This window comes from Rhamphochromis sp. 'chilingali', assembly GCF_963969265.1.
Source record: "Rhamphochromis sp. 'chilingali' genome assembly, chromosome: 18".
NCBI lineage: Eukaryota > Metazoa > Chordata > Actinopteri > Cichliformes > Cichlidae > Rhamphochromis > Rhamphochromis sp. 'chilingali'.
Genome location: NC_137945.1, coordinates 9101500 through 9122268, shown reverse-complemented (window position 1 = coordinate 9122268; position 20769 = coordinate 9101500). Strand labels below are relative to the sequence as shown.

The window sequence follows — 20769 nt, the reverse complement described above, 5'->3', positions numbered from 1 at the left end:
CCAACAAATCAACCAACCAACCAACCAAAAATGCTGCAAAGCTGCACCATTTATACTGTCTGCTTAATATATTGACTAATTGCCCTAGCCTTTCATTCCTTTAAATCCAGGTCTAGCAACTAAGCATCACAGGTGTCACCTCAGACTCATCTGAACGTTTGTAGGTCTGGGATAAACATGTGCTGCTCAAACCTTTATAGTCAGCTAGTGTTAAATTTCTGTCATAAGTCACCCTTGAAACAAAACAGACAACAGTAAACAGACATTATTCCCGGCACAAATTCAAGAAAACACACCAGAGAGCCTTCACACACGAAAGCTGTCAGTATCGCTAATGGTACACTGCAAAACAAAGCAGTACTAGCAACTTCATTTCTTAAAAATGTAAACAAAATCAGTCTAAAAGTGAGCTGAAGATGTTAGTAAATGAGGTCGGGTGCATTGAAAATGACCGATGGAAAGGAGGTCAAGCTTCAACTGGTTTCTACAGTAAATTCACAAAAGTCAGATGATTTCAACAAAAGTTTGTATAAACAGGAGTGTGGTTGTGCACTTGGCTGCTTAGTTATACAAACATTAAAACCTGTATTTCTGCTTTTTTTTGTTTGAACGTTTTGTTATTACGCTTTATCACAAGATGACTTCTTATATTTAATTATAAGTGAATAGAAATAAATATACCCTGTCTATTGACTGTAAATTAATATAGAAGTGCATCTGTGAGTGAATCACAGTGGAAAAAGTCTGATCAGTTGCTATGGAGATAAATAACTTCATGCAGCTGTTGGCATTGCACTTAATGCTTCCTCATCTATGAGAAAGTGCAAACATTGTCTGTTTGACTTCTTTTGTTAAACTGTTACTGATGTATCTTCAAAACTTCACAGTAGCTGAAGTATTTTGCAACATATCAGCTTCTAGTTTATATAGCCACGCATGCTGCATGACATGCGCCATCGGGGCTGTTTATATATATTTTGAAGTCTGGTTATTGCTCACAGACAGACACTGGACTTTTCAGATGCCAGAGATGAGAAACTGTTGTGTGCCTGCAGTTACTGGCAGTCCCTGGACACTATGGCTGCCACAGGCCAAAGCATGTGAGAAGACATCCAAAAGGTCACTTTGCACTACTGTGTTAAAGGCCAACACACATTTTATGTTGCGCCCTACATGGCCTGTGGTTCAGTGAAGCCAGTTTAACATATGAGTAACTGGTTCAGCAAGGACGAAGATATTTATTTGTTTTTGTGTGTTCATGTAACGCTGTGGAGTAGTGCAGTGCTGCAAAGAGCCGCTGCTGCATCGTTTTGGAGGAGGATCCGTTTGAAAGTTGAACAGCTGGAAACAGACAGTTACTTCTGCTCCTCTTTTTCTGAGAGATGAGGAAAGAGGGAGGAGAGGATGCACGAAGAGAGCCAAGAAAGGAGTGAAAGAGTTTATTGGCAAGAGAAAGAACAACTCTGAGCCCCAAGTGGTGATATCATCCAGCTTTATACACGCTACATAGGACTTAATTTATTCATGCTTAATTTATGCTACAGCAGTCGTGTACGTTTGCTGAGGTATTTGCTTATGGAGAGGCTATGTAGAGGGGTTTTAACCACCACAAACATGCTCCTGTGCATTGCACCAAAATCCCAACTGCACAGTGCTCGACATGGATGACGCTTTGCGTTCATTTAATGCTGATTGGTTGAGCCCAGACAGGCAATGCAGTGTTAGGAAAGTTCACCTGACACAGGAAAAGAGTGAAAAAACCTCAACAACAGAAAAAAAGAAAAGTATGGACAGTGGCTGTAATAAAAACTTTTCATCTTTTTAACACTGTTAATTAAGCTTTTTTTTGGATGTTACAACTTCAATCCACAGCTGGCTAATTGAACCACAACAACAAAAGCAAGAGTAGTTCACAGATGGTTGCACCACATTCTGTATTTCCAATACTGCCCCCATCTGACATCAGGCGCTTTTAGACAGATTGCCTGAGTACCTGCAGAGAGCTGTACAGTCAGCAATAAAGAGTTGAGAAATATCAACAACAAAAACCCACATGGCACAGACTGTTCATCAAGCAGGGCAATAACAATGACGGTAACAACAAAGTTTGTAGCTAGCCAAAGTTCTGATTGGCTAGCAGGTCTTAGCCTTAGTATCCTGATAAGATAAGATAAGATTGATCGCACAGTGGGGAAATTTGTGCGTTATTTGTGCATTATATTCAAGGTTAAAAGAAGCCTTAATTTCAGACTTCTGTGTTTTGTAATCGATTGAGTTTTAGCCTAAGAAGCAGCTGCTACAGTGAATTTGCCATTTTTTGATTGTTGCAAAGTTACTCGCATCTTCCCCAAACAATCCAACAGTTCAATCAGAGAGCAAATGTTTAAAACAAATTCTCCACTTCCATGAAACCTCGAATACAGCCAATGTGAAAGACTTTTGTCAATATTTTAATCATGGTCCTACATCACAAAGTGAAATGGCTTCAAATGTGGGTAACTATAATTTGCTAGCAACCAGTAGGCTGATATTAAACAGTGTAGATGTACAGTATGTGGCCTTAAGTTGGGTAAAATAATAGAACAGAATAGAATAGAAATTGTACGTACAATGGAATTGTGGCACAAGAAACACTGAAAGCAGAGGAACTTTTTGCTCTTTCTAAAAGTTGTTGTAATGCAGCTACACTGGCATTTTTAGTCAGGATATTACAAAAAATATTTTGTTTCCACAAGGCTTTGGCAGGATGCCAGCAGCTATGACTCATGGGATAAAACAGCAGTAATTTAGTCTCAATTAAAATGACACTGAAATTGAATTGCAGGGGAAAGAAGCCTCACATTTCTAATGGTCTATAACCCTGCATTGCCCTTAAAGCTACAATAACACCACTATAAGTCCTCCTCTATTAAATACATCACTTTATGTACTTTAGACAGCCTGAAAGGGTTGCTGGAAATCATTATTCATAAATTAAACACAGACCAAGATATACAAGATTTGAAATGATGCTAGAGCGAGGTTGCTTTACATCTAAAATGAAACTGTAGCTCCTGGTGATCTATGTACGTACGTCAGCGTTGGTTTTAAACCACAATAGGTAGGAGAAACCTAACAGATTGTTTCAGCGGTGAAATGAACTCCCCTCAGAGACCAAAAAAATTCCTGAATAAACACACTCTGCCTCCCCGGCTCATTAGATTTCTTTGAAACTCTCCTCACGTTTCACAAATAAAATCTTAATGACAGAGAGCCCCCCCAAAAAAACAAAAACCCAAAAGCTGCTTTGTGATAAGGATTTCTTTCCACTGTTGTGGAAATGGAACATCTTGTAGTCTGTTCGTCTCATGAACTTGGATAAAAAAAGAATTCACGAGAACAAAAGGTTAAAAAGTGGCAAAGAAGAGGACTATATTTTGTTTTTAAAGTCACAGGTCGTTTGCTTTTCTAGTTCAGCCACCGGTCGTGGGTTGATTTATTCGGGAAAAGTACTGTTGGCATGTTTTCTAAAATGAACTTAGGTCTCTTCTTATTAAAATGTAATATTCTGACAGTTCACTGAAGATGTTTTAGATAGATATCTTGATGACATAACAGATATTTTCTGACCCACACTAATACAAACTATTTCCCCCATAGATATGCAAAAAAAAAAAGCTATTTTCTTCATCATATCTGCAGTCGCAATGTGATGAACAAAGCAGAATTACAAAACAACAAATCATAGATAATGGGGACGAAAGTGCTGAAGCTTTTACTGGTTTATTTTCTTTTATAGAGCACTGCTTGCACAGGCCAGCGTTGCACATGGATTTGATTTCTCAGCACTTCTCGATAACACGTACTTGCTATAAATGCACAGGGATATTTTTAACTATCGTGAGGGATTTTAGCCTCTACCCTTTAATATTTACTATTTTTTGATTTCTCATCTTTATAGGGAAAGAATTGGCAGCCGTAATCACAGGTGCACTCAGTTTAAATCATTCAAAAATGAGACTACTAGCCCTGGTGCACATATGTAAGTAAGCAGCCTGTCATTTAGGAGCTCTCATAGGACAAAGAAGTGCTCATGAGTACACTTGGTCATTCATTCCTCGCCTCCCGTGGCAGTCGTAAAGCTGCCAACGAAGACTATTGTGTTCATTCTCAGATGTAAAGTCGGCAACTGTCCAAACACCACATTTGTTTCTGCAACTAGCTGTGGATTCAATATTCATTTCAAAGTCATTGATCCAAACCCACTGACGCTTGGGATGAGGAATAAGCACAGCAGAAATGCAGCTGTTGTACAGAGCTGACAAAAGACAGTGTAGGAAGTACCGAAGCGCTCACGTGGCTAGAAGGGACACAAACACGCACACATCGACACTTACCACAAACCTCTGCAGGCCCGTACCCCCGGCGTTCCCTACAAAGATCCCTGAGCTGGACTCGAAGGTCAGAGGCTGAGCACTCCTGATGAAGGCAACCCGGTGGTATTCCTCACAGTCCATGTAGAGGCGCACCTACGTGTTGGGACAAGTGCACATGCTTGAGCTTTAAAACCATATGAAAAAAAAGGAAAATGTAATTGTATGGAACAGATGATCTGTGCAAACATCTTTATTCCTTGCATTTAGGCACACAGTAAGTGTATGTCTGAATTTTGTGACATAATACTCACATGTAAGGTCTGAAAACGAGAAAACTATTTAGCAGCCTGTTGCCACGTTGGTGTTTTAAAACCAAATATGACAATACAGTAGCAACTTGCCAATCACAAGGTAGGCTGACCTAAAGAATATCACGCTTTATCCATTCTTTTGACTCTAATGCAGACTATAATTTACAAAAAGAGCATCACACGCAAAACAGGACTTTAAACTATAGATTGAGACCACAAACTCTGGAAAGTGTTTCCTGAGGTCACAGATAAAGATGCTGATTGATCATTTTTCCATAAACTTTTATATCTCAGACTTTGTTTTAGAAACATGAGTCACCCCCTGCTGGCCATAAGAAATAATGCAGGTTTAAGATGCTTGTGACTCAGACCTTGAAGGTATATCTACCTTATATATAGTCTCTATGTGCAGAAAGGAATTGGATTTATCCACAAAGTGCAATGAAGCGCAGATGCACAGCAGTCACACAGCTCAGTTTCAAATAGCTTGGCCACAAAGAAAGAAAGGCGAGGTTATGTTACAAATCAAGTTGCCAAATCCCACTTTAACATAGCATAGAGTACACCAAGAGATAATTAGCATAACATCTTTAATCACCTCTGAGCCCTGCACAGTGAGTGTAAACCTCGCCCATCTTCCTGTCAGGTCACCCATTTTGAATGAAGCAGCTTCCTGGGTGCGGCCTCTTGTTTCTGCGTCGGTGTAGTACAGTACGACTCTCTGGGAGCCATCCTCCACTTCAGACAAAGCCACACCTAATTGTACAATCTGAAGAACATAAAACATGTAGAAAAGCTTTAATATTTTCCTGGAAGGGAGCAAAAAACAAAGAAGAGACGTGGTGAACAGTGTCCTCACTTTCTGATATGCATCGGTGATGGCGAACAGCACGCCGCCTTGCCGGGTGGTCGGTTTGGCTGTGACTGTGATGGCAAAGTCGTGATAGAACGGATCGGGGATGAATGACTTTGTAAGCCGCCCCACGTTGGCCTCCGGGCCGAAGCTGTAAGCGGGGTAACCCTCGAAGCCTGTGACGAAGGAGACGGAGGGAGGGAGGGGAATGCCAATTAACTCTGTCAGGTCCAAAGCTCCTCGAGGACCGCGGTCTGCAATAGACGGGCAGAAAGGAGGAAGAATCTTGTTAGAGGAGGGAAAAAATATAATACTCATCCAAAAAAACAACAACCCCAAAACAAAACAAGAATTAACACAAACTGATGTCAGGAAATTCAGTCCAGGACAAACACGGAAACACTACCTGCGTCTAATTACTTCATATATAGGTAAGAGAGATCTGTGAGCAAATAACTGTGTTTATATACAAACACACACAAAAGCTCGCAACACTGAAATTCATTCTCTAAACATTTGTATGCAAACGCTGATCAAAAACACTCACAAACATCACTGGAAATAATAAGAGATGAGACACTCCAGCTTCTGGCACCTAGTCCTTGACAAAATAATCAAGCTGCCATGTGTTATTTGGTGTGCTTTGTGTTTTGATGGGTGCTTGAAGGTGATTGAGTACACAGTCCATAGAGGGCAGGAGGCTAGTGGCAGTCTACAGCTCATATTTACTTCTGGGCCCCCTAGTGGGTTAATCCACTGGGGTCAGAGAGAAATGTTGCTCTAGAAATCCAAGCATTCCACAGCTGTGGACAGAGAGTGTAGGTGTGCTACACTCATCGAGTGTCATCTTTCGGCTGCCGAGACCACTGAAAAGATAAATGTATAAAAATAATAATTGATGTACAGAAAAGTCGTCTGTTTCAAGCCTTCTAACGTTTGTCTTGAAACATTTTGGAGTTTGTCAGACATAACCGATAAAGTTTGAGAAGGAGCTTCCATCCTAACCATCATTATCATAGCTGCACAGTATTCATGCATGCAGGACTCTGCCACAATGTGTGTGGTGACTAACCCCCCTCCCCACCGAATAACATGAAAACCTATTTAGCAAACGCTCACAACGCTCTCCCTTTGTCACAAATGTGCAGGCCGTCTCCCCCACACCTGGTTCTCTTTAGTAGGAAGACCCCAGGAACAATCGTCTGTTCTTTCAGTACGTATGGGCAACGGGATATAGAGCTTGGGCATCTGGAAGGCATTAAGCAAAACTAATACACACATGCTGTGCAGTGGCAGCTCCTGTAAATTAGACGTACCGTGTGGCGTGTGTACGTCTGTGTGCAGAGGAGCGGCAAAGACAAAAGAGGGGGGAAAGAGAAAGAGAGGCCGAGACAGCGAGTGCAAGCATCAAGTCTTCCACAAGCATGATGTGTGCGTGCCCGTGTGTGGCCAGTAAATCTCCCCGCTGGAGGCCAGGCACACTTCTTCCCCCTCCTTCATTAATTGGATTGAAACTGCTACAGACTGTGGCAATTAAAAAATAACAGCGAAGAGGAACCCACACCACTCTCCTGTGTAATGCCCACTGCAGCCAAGCTCTGTAATTTCACTACCAGGTTAGAGTTACTTTTACTGAAATGGGATACAAAAGTTGGTCTCCTCTTTTTTCCACCATTTCCTCAAAGATCTTTATCTTCACACAAAGTCAAAATATGCCATTTCAGATTTTCTTGACTTTGTGTGAGTCGAAGATTGGAAAACTTAGCCGATTTCTCATACAATAGTGACATGTAAATCCCAAGCCATGCCCTAAAATGTAACCTGCTTTGTCATTATTGCACACTGGAGTTGTCATTAGGCAACCATAAGACTAACAAAATATCACCCCATGTCCATCTTTCATATACAGTCTATGATGTCATTGTAGTTTTATCATTACTAGATTCCTACACCAGCAAAGCCAAAAGGCATCTAAGTAATCTGATTGCATTGTAATGTAAGATTGTTTGGTGCATCCCAACTCACTAAACAATGTCAGCGTGTACAGCGTGTTAAGAGGACTTTAACTCGGGAAGCTGTAATTTTTAAGCTGATACATTTTAATTCAAGAAAGCTTAAACAAGCACTGAGAAATATTTTCCAAGTATTCTTTGACCAATTTCTTATTCCAAAAAGATCCTTGGAATCAGAAAATCAGTGACTGGATTGTTGGCTGCTTCATCTCCAGACGTGAACATTGCTCTATATCTTCTCTCTGTTGTCAGCGGTTAAACTTTGCCAAAGAACTTCTGCCAAAATTCCCACAGAGCTGCCTGTCACTCGCTGCGTCTTTTGCCCGAGAGTGACTTCACTGCAGATGTTCCTCCACTAGGTCAGACAGCTGGACAGATCACCATGGAAATGTGACTACACTCGCTGTGTTAGCTCTAGTTCTCATGATGCAGCAGGACCCTGTGATTGTACTGGGTCATGCATGATCCCAGTGCCACATTTGTAAGCCGGCAGCTGATCGTGTCAAAGGAATATTCATATCTGTGAATAAGGAAAGTAGAGCAGTGAAAATTTAAAACATCCCAGAGCAAAAAAAGATGTCAGCTGCGAGAACCTTGTGACTAATTCTGGTCAGGGTGTGACTCTTCTCAGACTAATCTGCTTTGGCTCAGTCTGAGCACCATCTGTACTGGAACAGGGCACGAGAAGGTGTCATGGTCCTGGGCCATGTGGGCCCAGTATTCTTAGTTTTCGTGTATTTTTGTATTTTGTTCTTTATTTAGGCCATGCTTCCTGGGTTGATCTGTTACGTTGTTCCTTATGTGTTTTCCCTTCGTGACTCTTACCCCCTGTGTGCCCCTCTGTGTATTTATGAGCCCTCGTCTCTCTTTGTGCTTTATTCTATGTTTTCCCCAGCCCGTTATGTCTGCGTTCTCCCCGTGCTCTCTCTCCTCCTGTTTGAACCTCTGTGTACTTCCTGCTTTACTTTGCCCATCTCCCATCAGTGTTACGTTCTCTCCTGCCGTGTCTTGTTATGATTATCAGTGTCACCTGTGTTCCCCGTGTGCATCCACTTCCCCTGATCATCCCTCATGTGTATTTAGTCTCTGTGTTTCGTACAGTCTGTGTCGCGTCGTCTGTGTTCCCACCCTCCGTGTTTCCATGCCCGGTCTATTATATTCCAAGTCATAGCCTTACCTTAGTTTATTCCCAGTTTAGGTTTCTGTTTAGTTATTGCTCTTGTGCTGCCCTTATTCTGGTTTGCTTCTGTTGTATTCATCAGCCACAATAAAAGGCTCGCTTTTGTTTAAGTCCACTTCCTTATCACTCGTGTCTGCACCTGAGTCCTCCACGCACTTTCCACTCGGTCCGTCACAGCGGACCGTGACAGAATGAGAGCAGAGGAAGGCTCAGGAGATACAGTACGAGTCCTCCAGCTAGCTAGCATTCACAGTAATAACTTCAAGGTGTATAAATGAACTACAGTGGTGCCACATGACTGAGTCACTGAGGAATAGTACTGGGTTTGGTCAGGTGAACTCCCTTTTCTTAAGAAAAAGGGAGAGAATTAGGAAGAAAATGAAAATAAAAGCAAATGTTATTAATTTCACAAGATACTGTTTGCTCACAGTGCTTCTAAACAACTGGGTTTAAATGTAATAAAGTGACAGACTTTATATTATATTTCCAGTTTAGGATTTCATGTTATTGTAAGGAGGCAGCACAGTGGTGTGGTGTTTAGCACCATTGCCTCACAATAAGAAGTTCTTGGGTTTGAATCCAGATGAACAGATGGATGGATGCCACCAACAAGCAAATGCTTTTCTTCTATATGAAGAAAATTCATTACACTGAAAATCGTCTACAGATGGCTCGACTAACGGCAGCTGCAGAAGGCAGAAGGAATGGGAAAGGCTTCAATACTAAAGAAATCACTGTATCAAGTGGAGGAAGCGAGGCTGAGGAACAGTGTGAATTACAACTCTCCAATGTAGCCATGTATTGTAAAACTAAAGTGTTCTTTCACAAGGAAATGAATGTGTAATCAAACGTGTGTGTTTGATGTGTGTGTATCTTTTCTGTGTGTTTACAGAGAAGCTTGTGTTTGCATGTCTGCTTTCTGTCCAAATGAGCAACGCTCTATCCAAACACTGCTATCTCTGCAAGACAGAGAATGAGTCTGCCTCTGAATAGAAGAAAGTGTCTTTAAGAGTGACTTCAAACTCATGAGAAATGTTGGCATCTTCCACAAAATTATGGCCTGGATAACAATGTCACATCGCTGGCGCAAGCCATACTTGCAAGGCAGCTGTATGATTGTGTCAGATTTTTCTGCCATTTCAATGATATATCAACCTGACACAGATTATATTCAGGGAAATGTTTCAATAGTTTCATGGAAAAACTGAAGAATTCTGATTTCTTTGTTCTGGATTTTGGCTTCTTCTCCTACACCAGTGCTGATGTGGAGGTTCTGTGTGCAGTGCTGGTATTCATGGTGCAGAGCTTTGGTGCATAACAGTGATGCCACCAGTGGAGCAGGCATAAATGAACCCACTGTATCTGGGATGGGAGCTGGGATAATCAGCACATGTCCTTGTGGTGTGTTTGGAAAGGGGGGGAAAAAAGGGACTGCATCCATCCTTTCATAACTTATAACTTGACTTACAAGTAACAAATCAATAACCAGCTACTCGTCCATGGGTGACTCCAACTTCACCATCTTAAACAAGTTAACTAACTATTAGACATATGCTCCACTTGCTACAGGCTTTGGTTGGTGCATGCTTGCAGCAGATCTCCAGAGCAGATGGAGGACTACTGTTGCTAGTTGCATTGCATGATTGTGGCAATATGTCTGTGGCAAAAGAAATAAAAAAAGACCAAAAAATAACAAGACATGTGACTTCTTCCTCATAATTGTGTTTTAAGACACAGGACTCATAATAATCAGTAAGAGAGTAACAAATTCCACAGGCTGAAAATGAAAATAAAGGCAACCGTACATGTATCTGTGCAACTAGTCTTCTTATTAGAGAAAAGCCCTCGCCATACTGGACCCAAAATAGAGCAATGCTTTACTAAATCACTTGAGTGCACATGTGGGTAGCGTGTCCATGTCCGCAGTGATTGTTTCTGGTGTGTACGAGATTAGAGGATGAAATATGGTTAGGGGGCCATAGCTGGTTTTCATACCAAATGTATAATCTGTATTTCAAAGTTAAAACTATTTATTAGTGGCAGTTTATTTTATACGATCAGGAAAGCACACAGTACAATAATATAGTCTTTTCTCCTAAGTGAATTTGCTGCTTGAATCCAAATATCCATGTCATGTCATGGAGATTTTGATATTTTAATATGGGGGCAGCATGGCGGCGCCGTGGTTAGCACCGTTGCCTCACAGCAAGAAATTCCTTGGGTCAAATCCACCATCTGGCCTTTCTGTGTGGAGTCTGCATCTTCTCCTTGTGTCTGTATTGGTTTGTTCGGCTGCTCCGGCTTCCTCCCACAGTCCAATGATATGCATGGGGTTAGGTTAATTGGTGATTATGAATTTGCCATAGTGTGGGTGAGTGAATGATTGTCTGTCTCTCTGTCTTAGCCATGTGACAAGCAGGTGACCTGTCCACGATGAACCCCGCCTGTCACCCTGCGGCAGCTAGGATAGACTCCAGCCCTCTCTATCCCCTGTGACCCTGAACTGGATAAGCGGAAGAAAATGGACTGATGGATGGAAATCAAAATATGCAAATAGGAGTCCATCTGAATAAAAACTGATGAAATTAAACCACAGATCTCTGCAAAAGTTAATGAAACACTCCAAGTAACGCTTTGTGCTTCTTTTTTTCTTAAACTGATGCCATCTGTTTAATAAATCACACATTTACACACAGACTCTCATAATTATGTAAAAATCCCCTTAAAGCCAACTTTCACACCTCTTCTATAATATAATGGGGTCAGGGCACTTCCATCACCCACAGCTAGACAAATAACAGCAAACACTGGAACACTCTCACACTGACAAAATACATTGTGGGTGGGTGGATGCACCTTGAAATGGTTCTTTTTATTTTCTTAGGAGTCACAAAAATTTGGTGATGATGGATACAGTCTGAATGATGCCAGTCAAAGTTAATCAGCTGTCAGTTAGTCTGCGACGGTTTGAAATGAGCTGTCACATCTGATCCAGGACTTTAGAATCTAATCAAACCACTCAAATCTTTTCACATGCTATGACAGGAACCTCACCAGATCAGACACATATTATATATGTGCACAAAATCTTCTCTCAGCACAATGATCCCATGACAAATACTCAAACCTTATGCAACCACTTAGAGATGAAAGGCGTTGCTGTTACACAGCAACTTCTCTGTGGCTTGGAGTCACAACACATCTCACAGAACACTCATCTCTCCCTGACTCGAGCTCGCCTTGAAATCATTTTAACCCTTCACTTTTCCACACACCTTTTAGCTTTAATGAGTCGCACTGTTACTCAGAGAAAGGCTCATACAATCCCAGCGAGAGTCCTCTCTCACCAGCAGAGTTTTAAACATTAAATATCTGATTTTCCTCTAAATGAAAGGAAGACAGCTGCTAACAATTTTGTCATCAACAAAAAAAATCTAGAGCCAAAAAAATATTAAAGTGAATGACGGCTAATTCAAAAGATATGAAATCAACTGCAGATATGCATGACTGGTAATTGTTGTAAAAGTTTGTTTGTCATATTTCCAGCTTTAGTGCTTGGGTTTGATTTAATGCTCAGATCAGATTTTGCTGCTCACGTTGATTTGTGGTCATTGTCAGATTCCAGTGTTAACCAGTCACAGTCCTGAACTGACCAACATGAGCAACAAGACAACTTCTCCTGCTTTATGCTGTTGTACAGACATAAACACACAGGCCACTGAAGGTTTCCAGTTGATGTGCAGCAGAAGCCATGGCAGAGAGGACGAGGATAGAGAAAGACAGCCCTTTAATGAAGGCTTTTTTATGGAGCAATGGCTGCTTCTTCTGGATGGGTGTATGTGTGGATGCAGAGGGAAGAGCCAGGAGGTTTTGGATCATGATCTGATTGGCTTTGCTGAAACTGATTTCATCCAAAATTTAAGGATGTGAAGGAGCACTTAACTACATCTATCTACATAAGTCTCCTGGCAAGGCTGTTCGGTTAAGCGAGTGACATAAAAGTCAAATGAATTCTGATTTTCAGATTTAAAAAAACATTTTGAAAAAGTGTCACATATAAGGATCAAATTCAGGCCCTAGAGAAACATTCTCTCTTTCTTTTTTATGGACTCTGACAGTTACTTAAAAACTGTTTGATTCGGAAAAGGGGTATAAAAAATTCCCAGATAAACATGAATTTCCATTATTTTTCCACACTACAAGTGGTTGGGCCTCCTAGATATAATGAAGACCACCCACATGCAGTGGATTTATATTTAGTTTCAGACAACTCGATCAGTTTCCTACAATCTCATTTTGAAACGATGAGATGTTGATGAGAGCCAGTTAGCTCTGGTTGTTCCCGTCTTGTGTTTCCCTACAAGCAGGCTGCTCGGGATGTTGTGGCGGTCCTTGATAAAACCTAGATATCAGCTGGTCTTTGTTTTTCTCTGGCTATCCAATCCTACTGCAGCTGAAGGGCAACTCTAACCAAAGACTGAAAAAAAGTGCAGATCTGTTACCACGACACTGAGTTCACTGATGCTGCTGCTAGCACAACAAGGAGTACTATCACCAGACAGACAGCTGGAGCTTGTCAGAGGGAGGAGGAGCTCACTGGGAAGGTGGTTGAGTGCTAATCCATCGCTCATTGTCACAAATATAAAGTGTGGTTTGGCCACCTTTTAAGTCATGATTTCCCTCTCTGTCTTGCTAGATAAAAAAAAGTCACATCTCACATCCTTTCATTCAAAAGTATCACAACTTTTAATACAAAATCTCTGAGACTACACAGCACTGCCAGGTGTGAGACCAGGTCAGTGTCACTATTAAGAAAAACGCAGCAGAAATGAGTCAATAGATCTTGTTTAGGGTGGTGTTGGAAATAAAGACCCTTCTCTCTTTATCAACATCTGACACAGAGAATAAGCCTGCATGTGTGTGGAAGCGTGTCTCTCTTGATTTTAGACATTGCACTTTGCTTTTTGTAACATTTATGTTTGTAATCCTCGAAAAAGGGCACATCCTGTTGTTCATTCCACCAAATCTAATTGTCATGCTCGAATTATTTATTTTTAAAGACTTTGTGACCTCCACATTCTCCCTCAAATCCCTTGAATGACACGCTCATGTTCTTGTGGGTTTATGAGACATAACTCCAAAGAATGAGGTAGAAAGTGATAAGCGTGTTGTGGACATGTGGCTGTCGTGTTCAAGGAGAAATGTGAGGTTCGTATGTCTCAGGAATGAAGTAGCACCTGCATGTGTGGCTCTCCTGTATGTTAGGAATGTGATGCTCAGAAAAAAGGAGGCCTGTGTGCACAGGAACAGACTAATGCACAAAGAATGCCTCAAAGTCAGCAAGCTACCAGATTTGTTCAATTCAGTGCGGCATTTCAGACGAGGTTTATCCAAAACAGACAGCTTGTGGTCGATAATGCATCTTTATTTATTGATCCCAGAGGGGAAACGGATTACACGGTGTTGCAAGCACCTCGCTGCAGCAACCGAACCACAAGCCACACATGGAGACAATACTGTGAAGATTATGATTTGTATGGGAAAATGTCTCCTACTGTTTAAAGTCTGGATTCACCCAAATATTGGGGAAAGTCTTTCAAATGCTATTTAGCCACAAAGATATAGGCTTGGTTTCTGTCTATTGTAGAGCCAAACCGAATCTTGTTTGATGCACTAAAACGAAGAAATGTGTTTCAGTGTCAGTGTTCTGTAATCCCGTTTTCCTTCTGTACATTACTGCAGGTATAAAGTCAGGATTGCAACAGAGCACTGTAAATTCCCCCTAGATAAACCATGAGGGAGCACAATTACAATAGAGTCCTTCATATATTCAGAAAGGCAAACAGACATCACAGCCAAACGCGGTTTCCAAAGGGGGGATTTACCTCTTACAGCTTTAATGTACAGCAGAGGCATGAAAGGAGCTTGTTCCCAGCCCCCCAAAATGTCAGGATGACCAGGGAGTTTTCTTCATCTAAAGAGACTTTTGCAAAAGTTACCAACCTTTGCAAAAGACGAAATCACACGACATAAACTATTGAAAATGTGTAATATTTAATGTTTTGACTTTTTTCCAAGTTATGATGACAAGCAGTTTGCTCCAGCTGTCCTCAAAGTGGCAAGATATTTTCCACAATAAAGCCAACAATGAGTTCATGCTCTAATAGCCCCTGAAAAAAGGACATCAACAGCACAGCTGATTATCCTATAAAATGGAAACGGCTTTTACAGCCATTTAAATTTCAGCAGCTTGTAAGACGAACCAGATGGTTTACAGGAATCGGAATAAATTGTGGCATCCACGCTCATGGAAAAGAGCCATGTGCGTATCTACTGGTATTTTAATTATATATGAAAAAACCTTTACACCGTTGCTTCCCTTATTAAGACTCCATTTGATCACTTTTATTAACATACAGGACTGTACAGTGGAGCCAGCCTCCACCAGACAAGTGAGAGAATCGGACAGCAAAATTATTAGGCAATTTCCTGTTCAGATTTTTGGAAACTTTTGAAATAACAGAGGAAACAGGATGCAACACGCGTTGCCTGATATTGAGTAAACGAGCTGCAATTCCCTATCAGTGGCTGATTACATGCACAAAGTACTCATGTTGCAGCTGCGCAGGAAATAAACTTCAGTAATCCAGCTGGAGAAGAAACAAAATGACCTGCCTACACAAATTTATTGTTACCAGTAATCATATCCAAATATTGTGTGCAGAATTTCATAACAAATCAGTTTTCCATGACCCATTATCTTCTTGGCTTGGCATCTAAAACAAAACCTCTGCCCACATCCTCAGATAAGTCCTGCTCAGAGCTTCGGCCATCACTGGTACTTTGGTGCAGTCTGAACGGTCTCGGTATGCAGGCATAAGCTGCTAGTTCCCATGAGTGATAAAGGAGAATCCATCCTTCTGTTTTTTTTCTGCTTATCCAATTCAGGATCATGGTTGGCTGGAGCCTATACCAGCTGTCATAGGGCAAGAGATACTCCCTGGACAGGTCGTCAGTCTATTGAGGGACTAACACAGAGACAGATAACCATTCAAATTCACACCTTTGACTGATTTAGAATTGCTAATTAACATAACATGAATGTTTTTGGACTGTGGGAGGAAGCCAGAACCCACGCAAACATGGGGAGGAAACAAACACCACACAGAAAGGCCCTGGCCTTCGAGTAAATTCAAACACAACGCTGTGCCATTAAAGGATAAATAAAAGAAAGTGCAATTATTTCATTCGGCAGAGGACAATGAACCCCAAACCAGGAATGTTTTCAAGGAAATTCTACAGTAGTCAAAAATAATATAATAATGCCAGGGGGAAATAGGCTGCATGGAGAGCTAATGATAAGTGGATTTTGTCACATACAGTAATACAGACTGGAAACACCGTGTTTTAGAACCAGTTTTGTTTCTTCAGTGATGATGACTGTTGTTGAGTGCAGCGGCAGCTTCATCTGAAAATCTACAGCAAACAATTGCAAAACTGACAACTCTTTTTAACACGTTTATCTAGCCACAGTTAGTATAATGCAGTCCTGAAATGAACTGAAAAGTGTTGCAGTTTTGTTTGAAAAATGTTGTTTTTGTTCCCAGTGAACAAAAATTTGCAATCCAAGAAATGACTCGCTGTACCTACCGCAGCAAAATTAGGCAACACATTCTCCCTGAACCCCGTTGATGCCATCTGCAGTAATAAAACCACCAAGCTGTGATTCGTTATTACAGAGACTACACACCATGATGCTTTTCTGCTTGTCTGAAAGCTTTATAAAGACAATTGTCTGTGCAGGTGAAAAGTGTCCAGTTTGTGGACCTCACCTCAGTTTTACACAGAGTTTAAAATGAGAAAATAAGCTGCAAAAGTGAATGCATTACCAGACTGAAATCTTGTTTTAACAAGTTTTTTTTAAAAAGCCCACACTTTGCACATGGACACAACAGGAGCCTTATGTCTGTTTGGTAAAGTGAGGTCTGGAGTCGGCGTTCAAGGCGCTGAGGAGTGAGCGGAGCGCATTCTTGTGTTTCATCCAAAATTCATCTCGGGGAGCAGGGCAATGAGGCAGACCAGCTTCTCCTCAGCCGGTGGTCTTTGTGGACTATGGCCCACTTAATATATGTTAAATGTATACAGCGGAAAGCTGTTAAAGATGCACTGACTTAGGTTTTTTGATCATCTCTTTGATCAACGCGCCACCCGTAAATTGCTCAGTTTGAACACTGTTTGCATTAGCATAAAACTGCAGAGGATGTGGACTTGAGTCAAATGGGTTATGCACATTACAAAGTAACCACCAGATCCATTAAATATTCACAAAGCACACAAATAGCTGACTGTTAGGATGCATTACGGAAACTAAAGTGCAAATTTTTTGCCCTTTAGTCTCCCCAAAAGGAGGCAATAATTAAAAATCACATCAACATCCGTCCAGAAGAAGCTGTGCTGCAGACTGCCCGATGCTTAAGTGGAGTTTAGTGGAAATACTGCTGCATATTTTACAAAAGGTTAAAAGGTCTAAGTGTGACTAAACAAGACTGTGGAAGAGGAGCATGCAGTGCTTTCTTAATGAAAACAGGGTAAAGCATCTCGGAGCGGGAGGGGGGGTCATGAAGGTTAAAGCAGAATGTGCTTACAAGGTCACGATTCACGAGATGTTAGACTTCAAAAACCTTGTTTTTCTATGAAAATGATAAATTTGCCAACATTTGAGTTGAAAGCTAAGAAACCTATTTGGCTCTGTAATACAAGAATTGAGAGTGTCCTGCAGATCGGGACCTGTTTTGGTCAGAGTATGAACCAGTGACTCAAGACTCTGGAGTGTTCCCTTTTTAAGTCAAAAGACATGACAGGAGCTGGGTCACTGACAAGGGTCTTTTTTCTCCATGTCTGTACAAGCTGGCAGATCCGGGGCTGAAGAGAGCCAAAAGACAAATAGTTGTGCAGTCAAGTTAGCAGTGCCAAGTACACACTGTCCTAGTTGTAACACACATGCATGCAAAAACACTGCGGCCACCTCCCTGCTGCTTCAGAGTTGTTTTTTTTATCTTAAATCTCAACATGGGGCACCAACTTGGCAGCATTGGCAAGAGAACAGTATCAGCTTTGTAAAGTGAAATATTTCATGAATTCTTCCCTCACTTTTTCACTTAAAGCCCCCGAGGTCAGGTCAGTTTTTAGTGAAACGCCAGGGTTACATGCTGTGTTGAGAGGCACATTTTTGTTTTAAAAGACAGGAAAAGTTCAAATTTAACTTCCTAGAGAAAAGATTATGACTCCTTAGTCAATGTAAAAAAAAAAAAAAAAAAGCCTTTGTGCGAGTGATATTCAAGTACTGTTCACAACAGTCAAATTCATTACCCTCTCTTTACATATTTGTCTGACTGAAAATGCCAAAAACAGCCAGGAGAGAGATAATGTTCCCGACAAGCAGTCTTGCCAAATTTTAAGGTTGCTTATTTAAGAAAACTCTCGGAATCATTAAAAATCCTCAATAGGTGGAATGATATTTTATGCTGATAACACATGGTGGCAAATAAATTCTATGAGAAATAAAAACCTATCACAATATTGGGAGTGAGACAGGAGGACCAAATACAACAGAACCTCATCTGGCTTTTTCCACACACAGCATTGATATCCACCTGAATGACATGAAGGCATTTAGACTTCATTAAAAATTGATGCAGCACACAGCAACACCGCAATCAAAGAAAGCTTGACTCAGTATTAAACTTTTGTCTTGTCCTGTCTTTGCTTCAAGAAAAAATGTGGTAGGAATGGACTCACATCGGCTTTAAGTTAATTAGAGCAACTACAGTGTGATGTTAAAAGCGGATGTCTGCAGGGTTCAGATATCACGGGGCTCTGTGTAAATGGCATGTTGTTTCGGCTTACCCCAAGCTGTGTTTAACCAGCTGTAGAAACTGCACTCTGACCAACGTGTCAAAATAATAAAATAAAGTGTCAATTTTTGGCAGCTTTCCCCCAGATTGTCTACTGTTCGGTGCAAGGATTACCTTTGCGAAGTATCACTTCACCATAAATAAAGCAGAGAGAATTATGTATTAGTTGTTTCTCAAATGAACCCATACGGAAAAGAAATAGTAAAAACTTATATGTGATTACTCATGAAAGTGGCCACTTTCATGAGTAAATCATATAAGGCTTACATGATTTACTCGTGAAAGTGGCCACTTTCGCATTACTTTCATACATTGTTTTAGTAAGTATCCAAAACATACAAGTTTCATTATATAATTTTTCAAGGGATCTTATATCTGTTTTCACACTTATATGCTTTTCATACAAGTTTCACACAAGACAGATACAAACTTTATAAGATTTATATATATCTTTTCCATATGGGAAATGCGAATGAAGGAGCAACAGCAGGAGAAAGAAAAATACGAAAGAAGACAGGCAGTGATAAGAATGAATAAGATGGAGACAATCGATCATCAGTTCAAAGAAGCCAAAGAGAAGGTAAAAGGCTTCTTTCCCACTTAATCACCTGCAGCCTTTTGCCATTGCTGTGGTTTGTCTCACCTCCTGTCAGAAAAGAAAAGCAAGAATTGGACACAAGGAATGGAAAAATGCTTCCTGGTTAAGTGACTGCGATGAAATTACCGAGTAAGACATACTGTAAACTCAGAAGGATCAACATCTGCAACTGAACACAGCCCTGTGACCTTTTCATCTTCATCCATATCAGCTCCTCAAGCCATAAAGAAATCCCTTAAGAAGCCTTTTCCTTGTTTTCCAGGGATGAAGGCCAAGGCTCTGTAGGCAGGCTAAGGTTTGTATTCATCACACAGGGGACACTCATGTAGCTTATCCAAAGTGTTCCTGCAGAGGGAGGGTGTCGGGGTGGGTGGGGAGGTCTGAGCGATACCATCTGCTTTAGCTCTGCAGCGCGAGTTGTTGATTACAGTTTGAAGAACGAGCCGTCGGCCAATCCACTTGCAGTCGAGTCCATTCACTGACTTAAGTGTGGCTGTATCCAGCGGCGCCGGTGGACTGTCACAGTTTAAAGACTCTTGACCATCCCAGCTGACCCAGATGACCTTGTGTTTATTCAGTTATTTCGACTCCAGTCACAGACCTACAGAGCTGCAGTTTTAGTCAGCAGAACCCTTAAGAGGTTCCTGTTTGTCATACAAACAAGGGCAAAAAAGACAGTGTTTGTCATGCAAAAGGCTTTGCACATGACAAAGAATAAATAGATAATAATAATAAATAATTTTTGGAGTTCATGGGTGCTGCTGGATTTAGCATCTGCCAGGAGTGTATAACCTGTCTAAATGAATGGGCATCTGTGAAAGAGGGTATGTGAGCAACCCACAAACCTTGGTCTCGGGGTGTTTATTTGTGAATTCAAGGTCCTAGCATGGTACAACACAGATAGCTCGTAGGTTATACGCAGAGCTTTGCAGACCCACGTTTATATATTGCAGCCATTTACTGTCATCTGAAGGCTGTATCAAAAATGCAGACTAGTTTTTAGGTTAGGTCCTGCCTACTCCTTTGTGAACCCCACAACTTCTTTTCAATCAATTTGAACAAACTGCTTTTTGGAGGGCTGAATGCAAGTGTCTCTCTCTAGCTTCTGAGTGGTTCTGAGTTCCCATATGCCTTCTCTCTGCATTACCAAAGAGCTAAGCTCTCCCTCAGACATCTGCAAAGTTTTCTAAGTTATTGTGTTTGATGTGAGGATTTGCAATTATTCCACTACTTTGTAACCAATGTTTTAAATTGTGCAACAAACTCTCAGACAGAGCTATTCAGGTGGATCTTTCCTCTTTGCTCAGTTGCTAAGTGATCGCTTCTTAAGTCTACAGTAGAAAGCACCACACCAAAAATCCACTGTGGATCAAAAAAAAAGGTTTCAGATTAAACAACCATGCAGCTGTTTTGCATCCCAACAGTTGCTAAATTGGGTCAAAATGCAGTCCAGGTTCATCCTGGGGAGGAAGTGACCCCAATCCTTGACCCCAGTGTCTTACAATAACCGAGAACACTCAGCAGCTGTTAGCATCATTTGTCAGGT

At 41.1% G+C, this 20769-nt stretch overlaps 1 protein-coding gene and 1 long non-coding RNA gene across 3 annotated transcripts in view; both read right to left on the bottom strand.

The window, feature by feature from the left end:
• Positions 1-20769, bottom strand: part of LOC308385770 (collagen alpha-1(XV) chain-like) — a 59969-nt gene that overhangs the window by 23378 nt on the left and 15822 nt on the right. For both annotated transcript variants that reach the window (XM_080864894.1, XM_080864895.1), the window contains exons 3-5: positions 5526-5773; positions 5265-5435; positions 4377-4508 (exon numbers count right to left, since the gene is read on the bottom strand). In XM_080864894.1, coding sequence (XP_080721020.1) covers positions 4377-4508; positions 5265-5435; positions 5526-5773 — 551 coding nt within the window. The remainder of the gene's footprint in view (positions 1-4376; positions 4509-5264; positions 5436-5525; positions 5774-20769) is intronic.
• LOC308386247 lies at positions 14774-19687 on the bottom strand. Its single transcript, XR_013969753.1, has 3 exons — positions 19364-19687; positions 19234-19271; positions 14774-15739 (listed from the first exon to the last, which is right to left on the bottom strand). It is a non-coding gene; the product is annotated as an uncharacterized lncRNA (long non-coding RNA).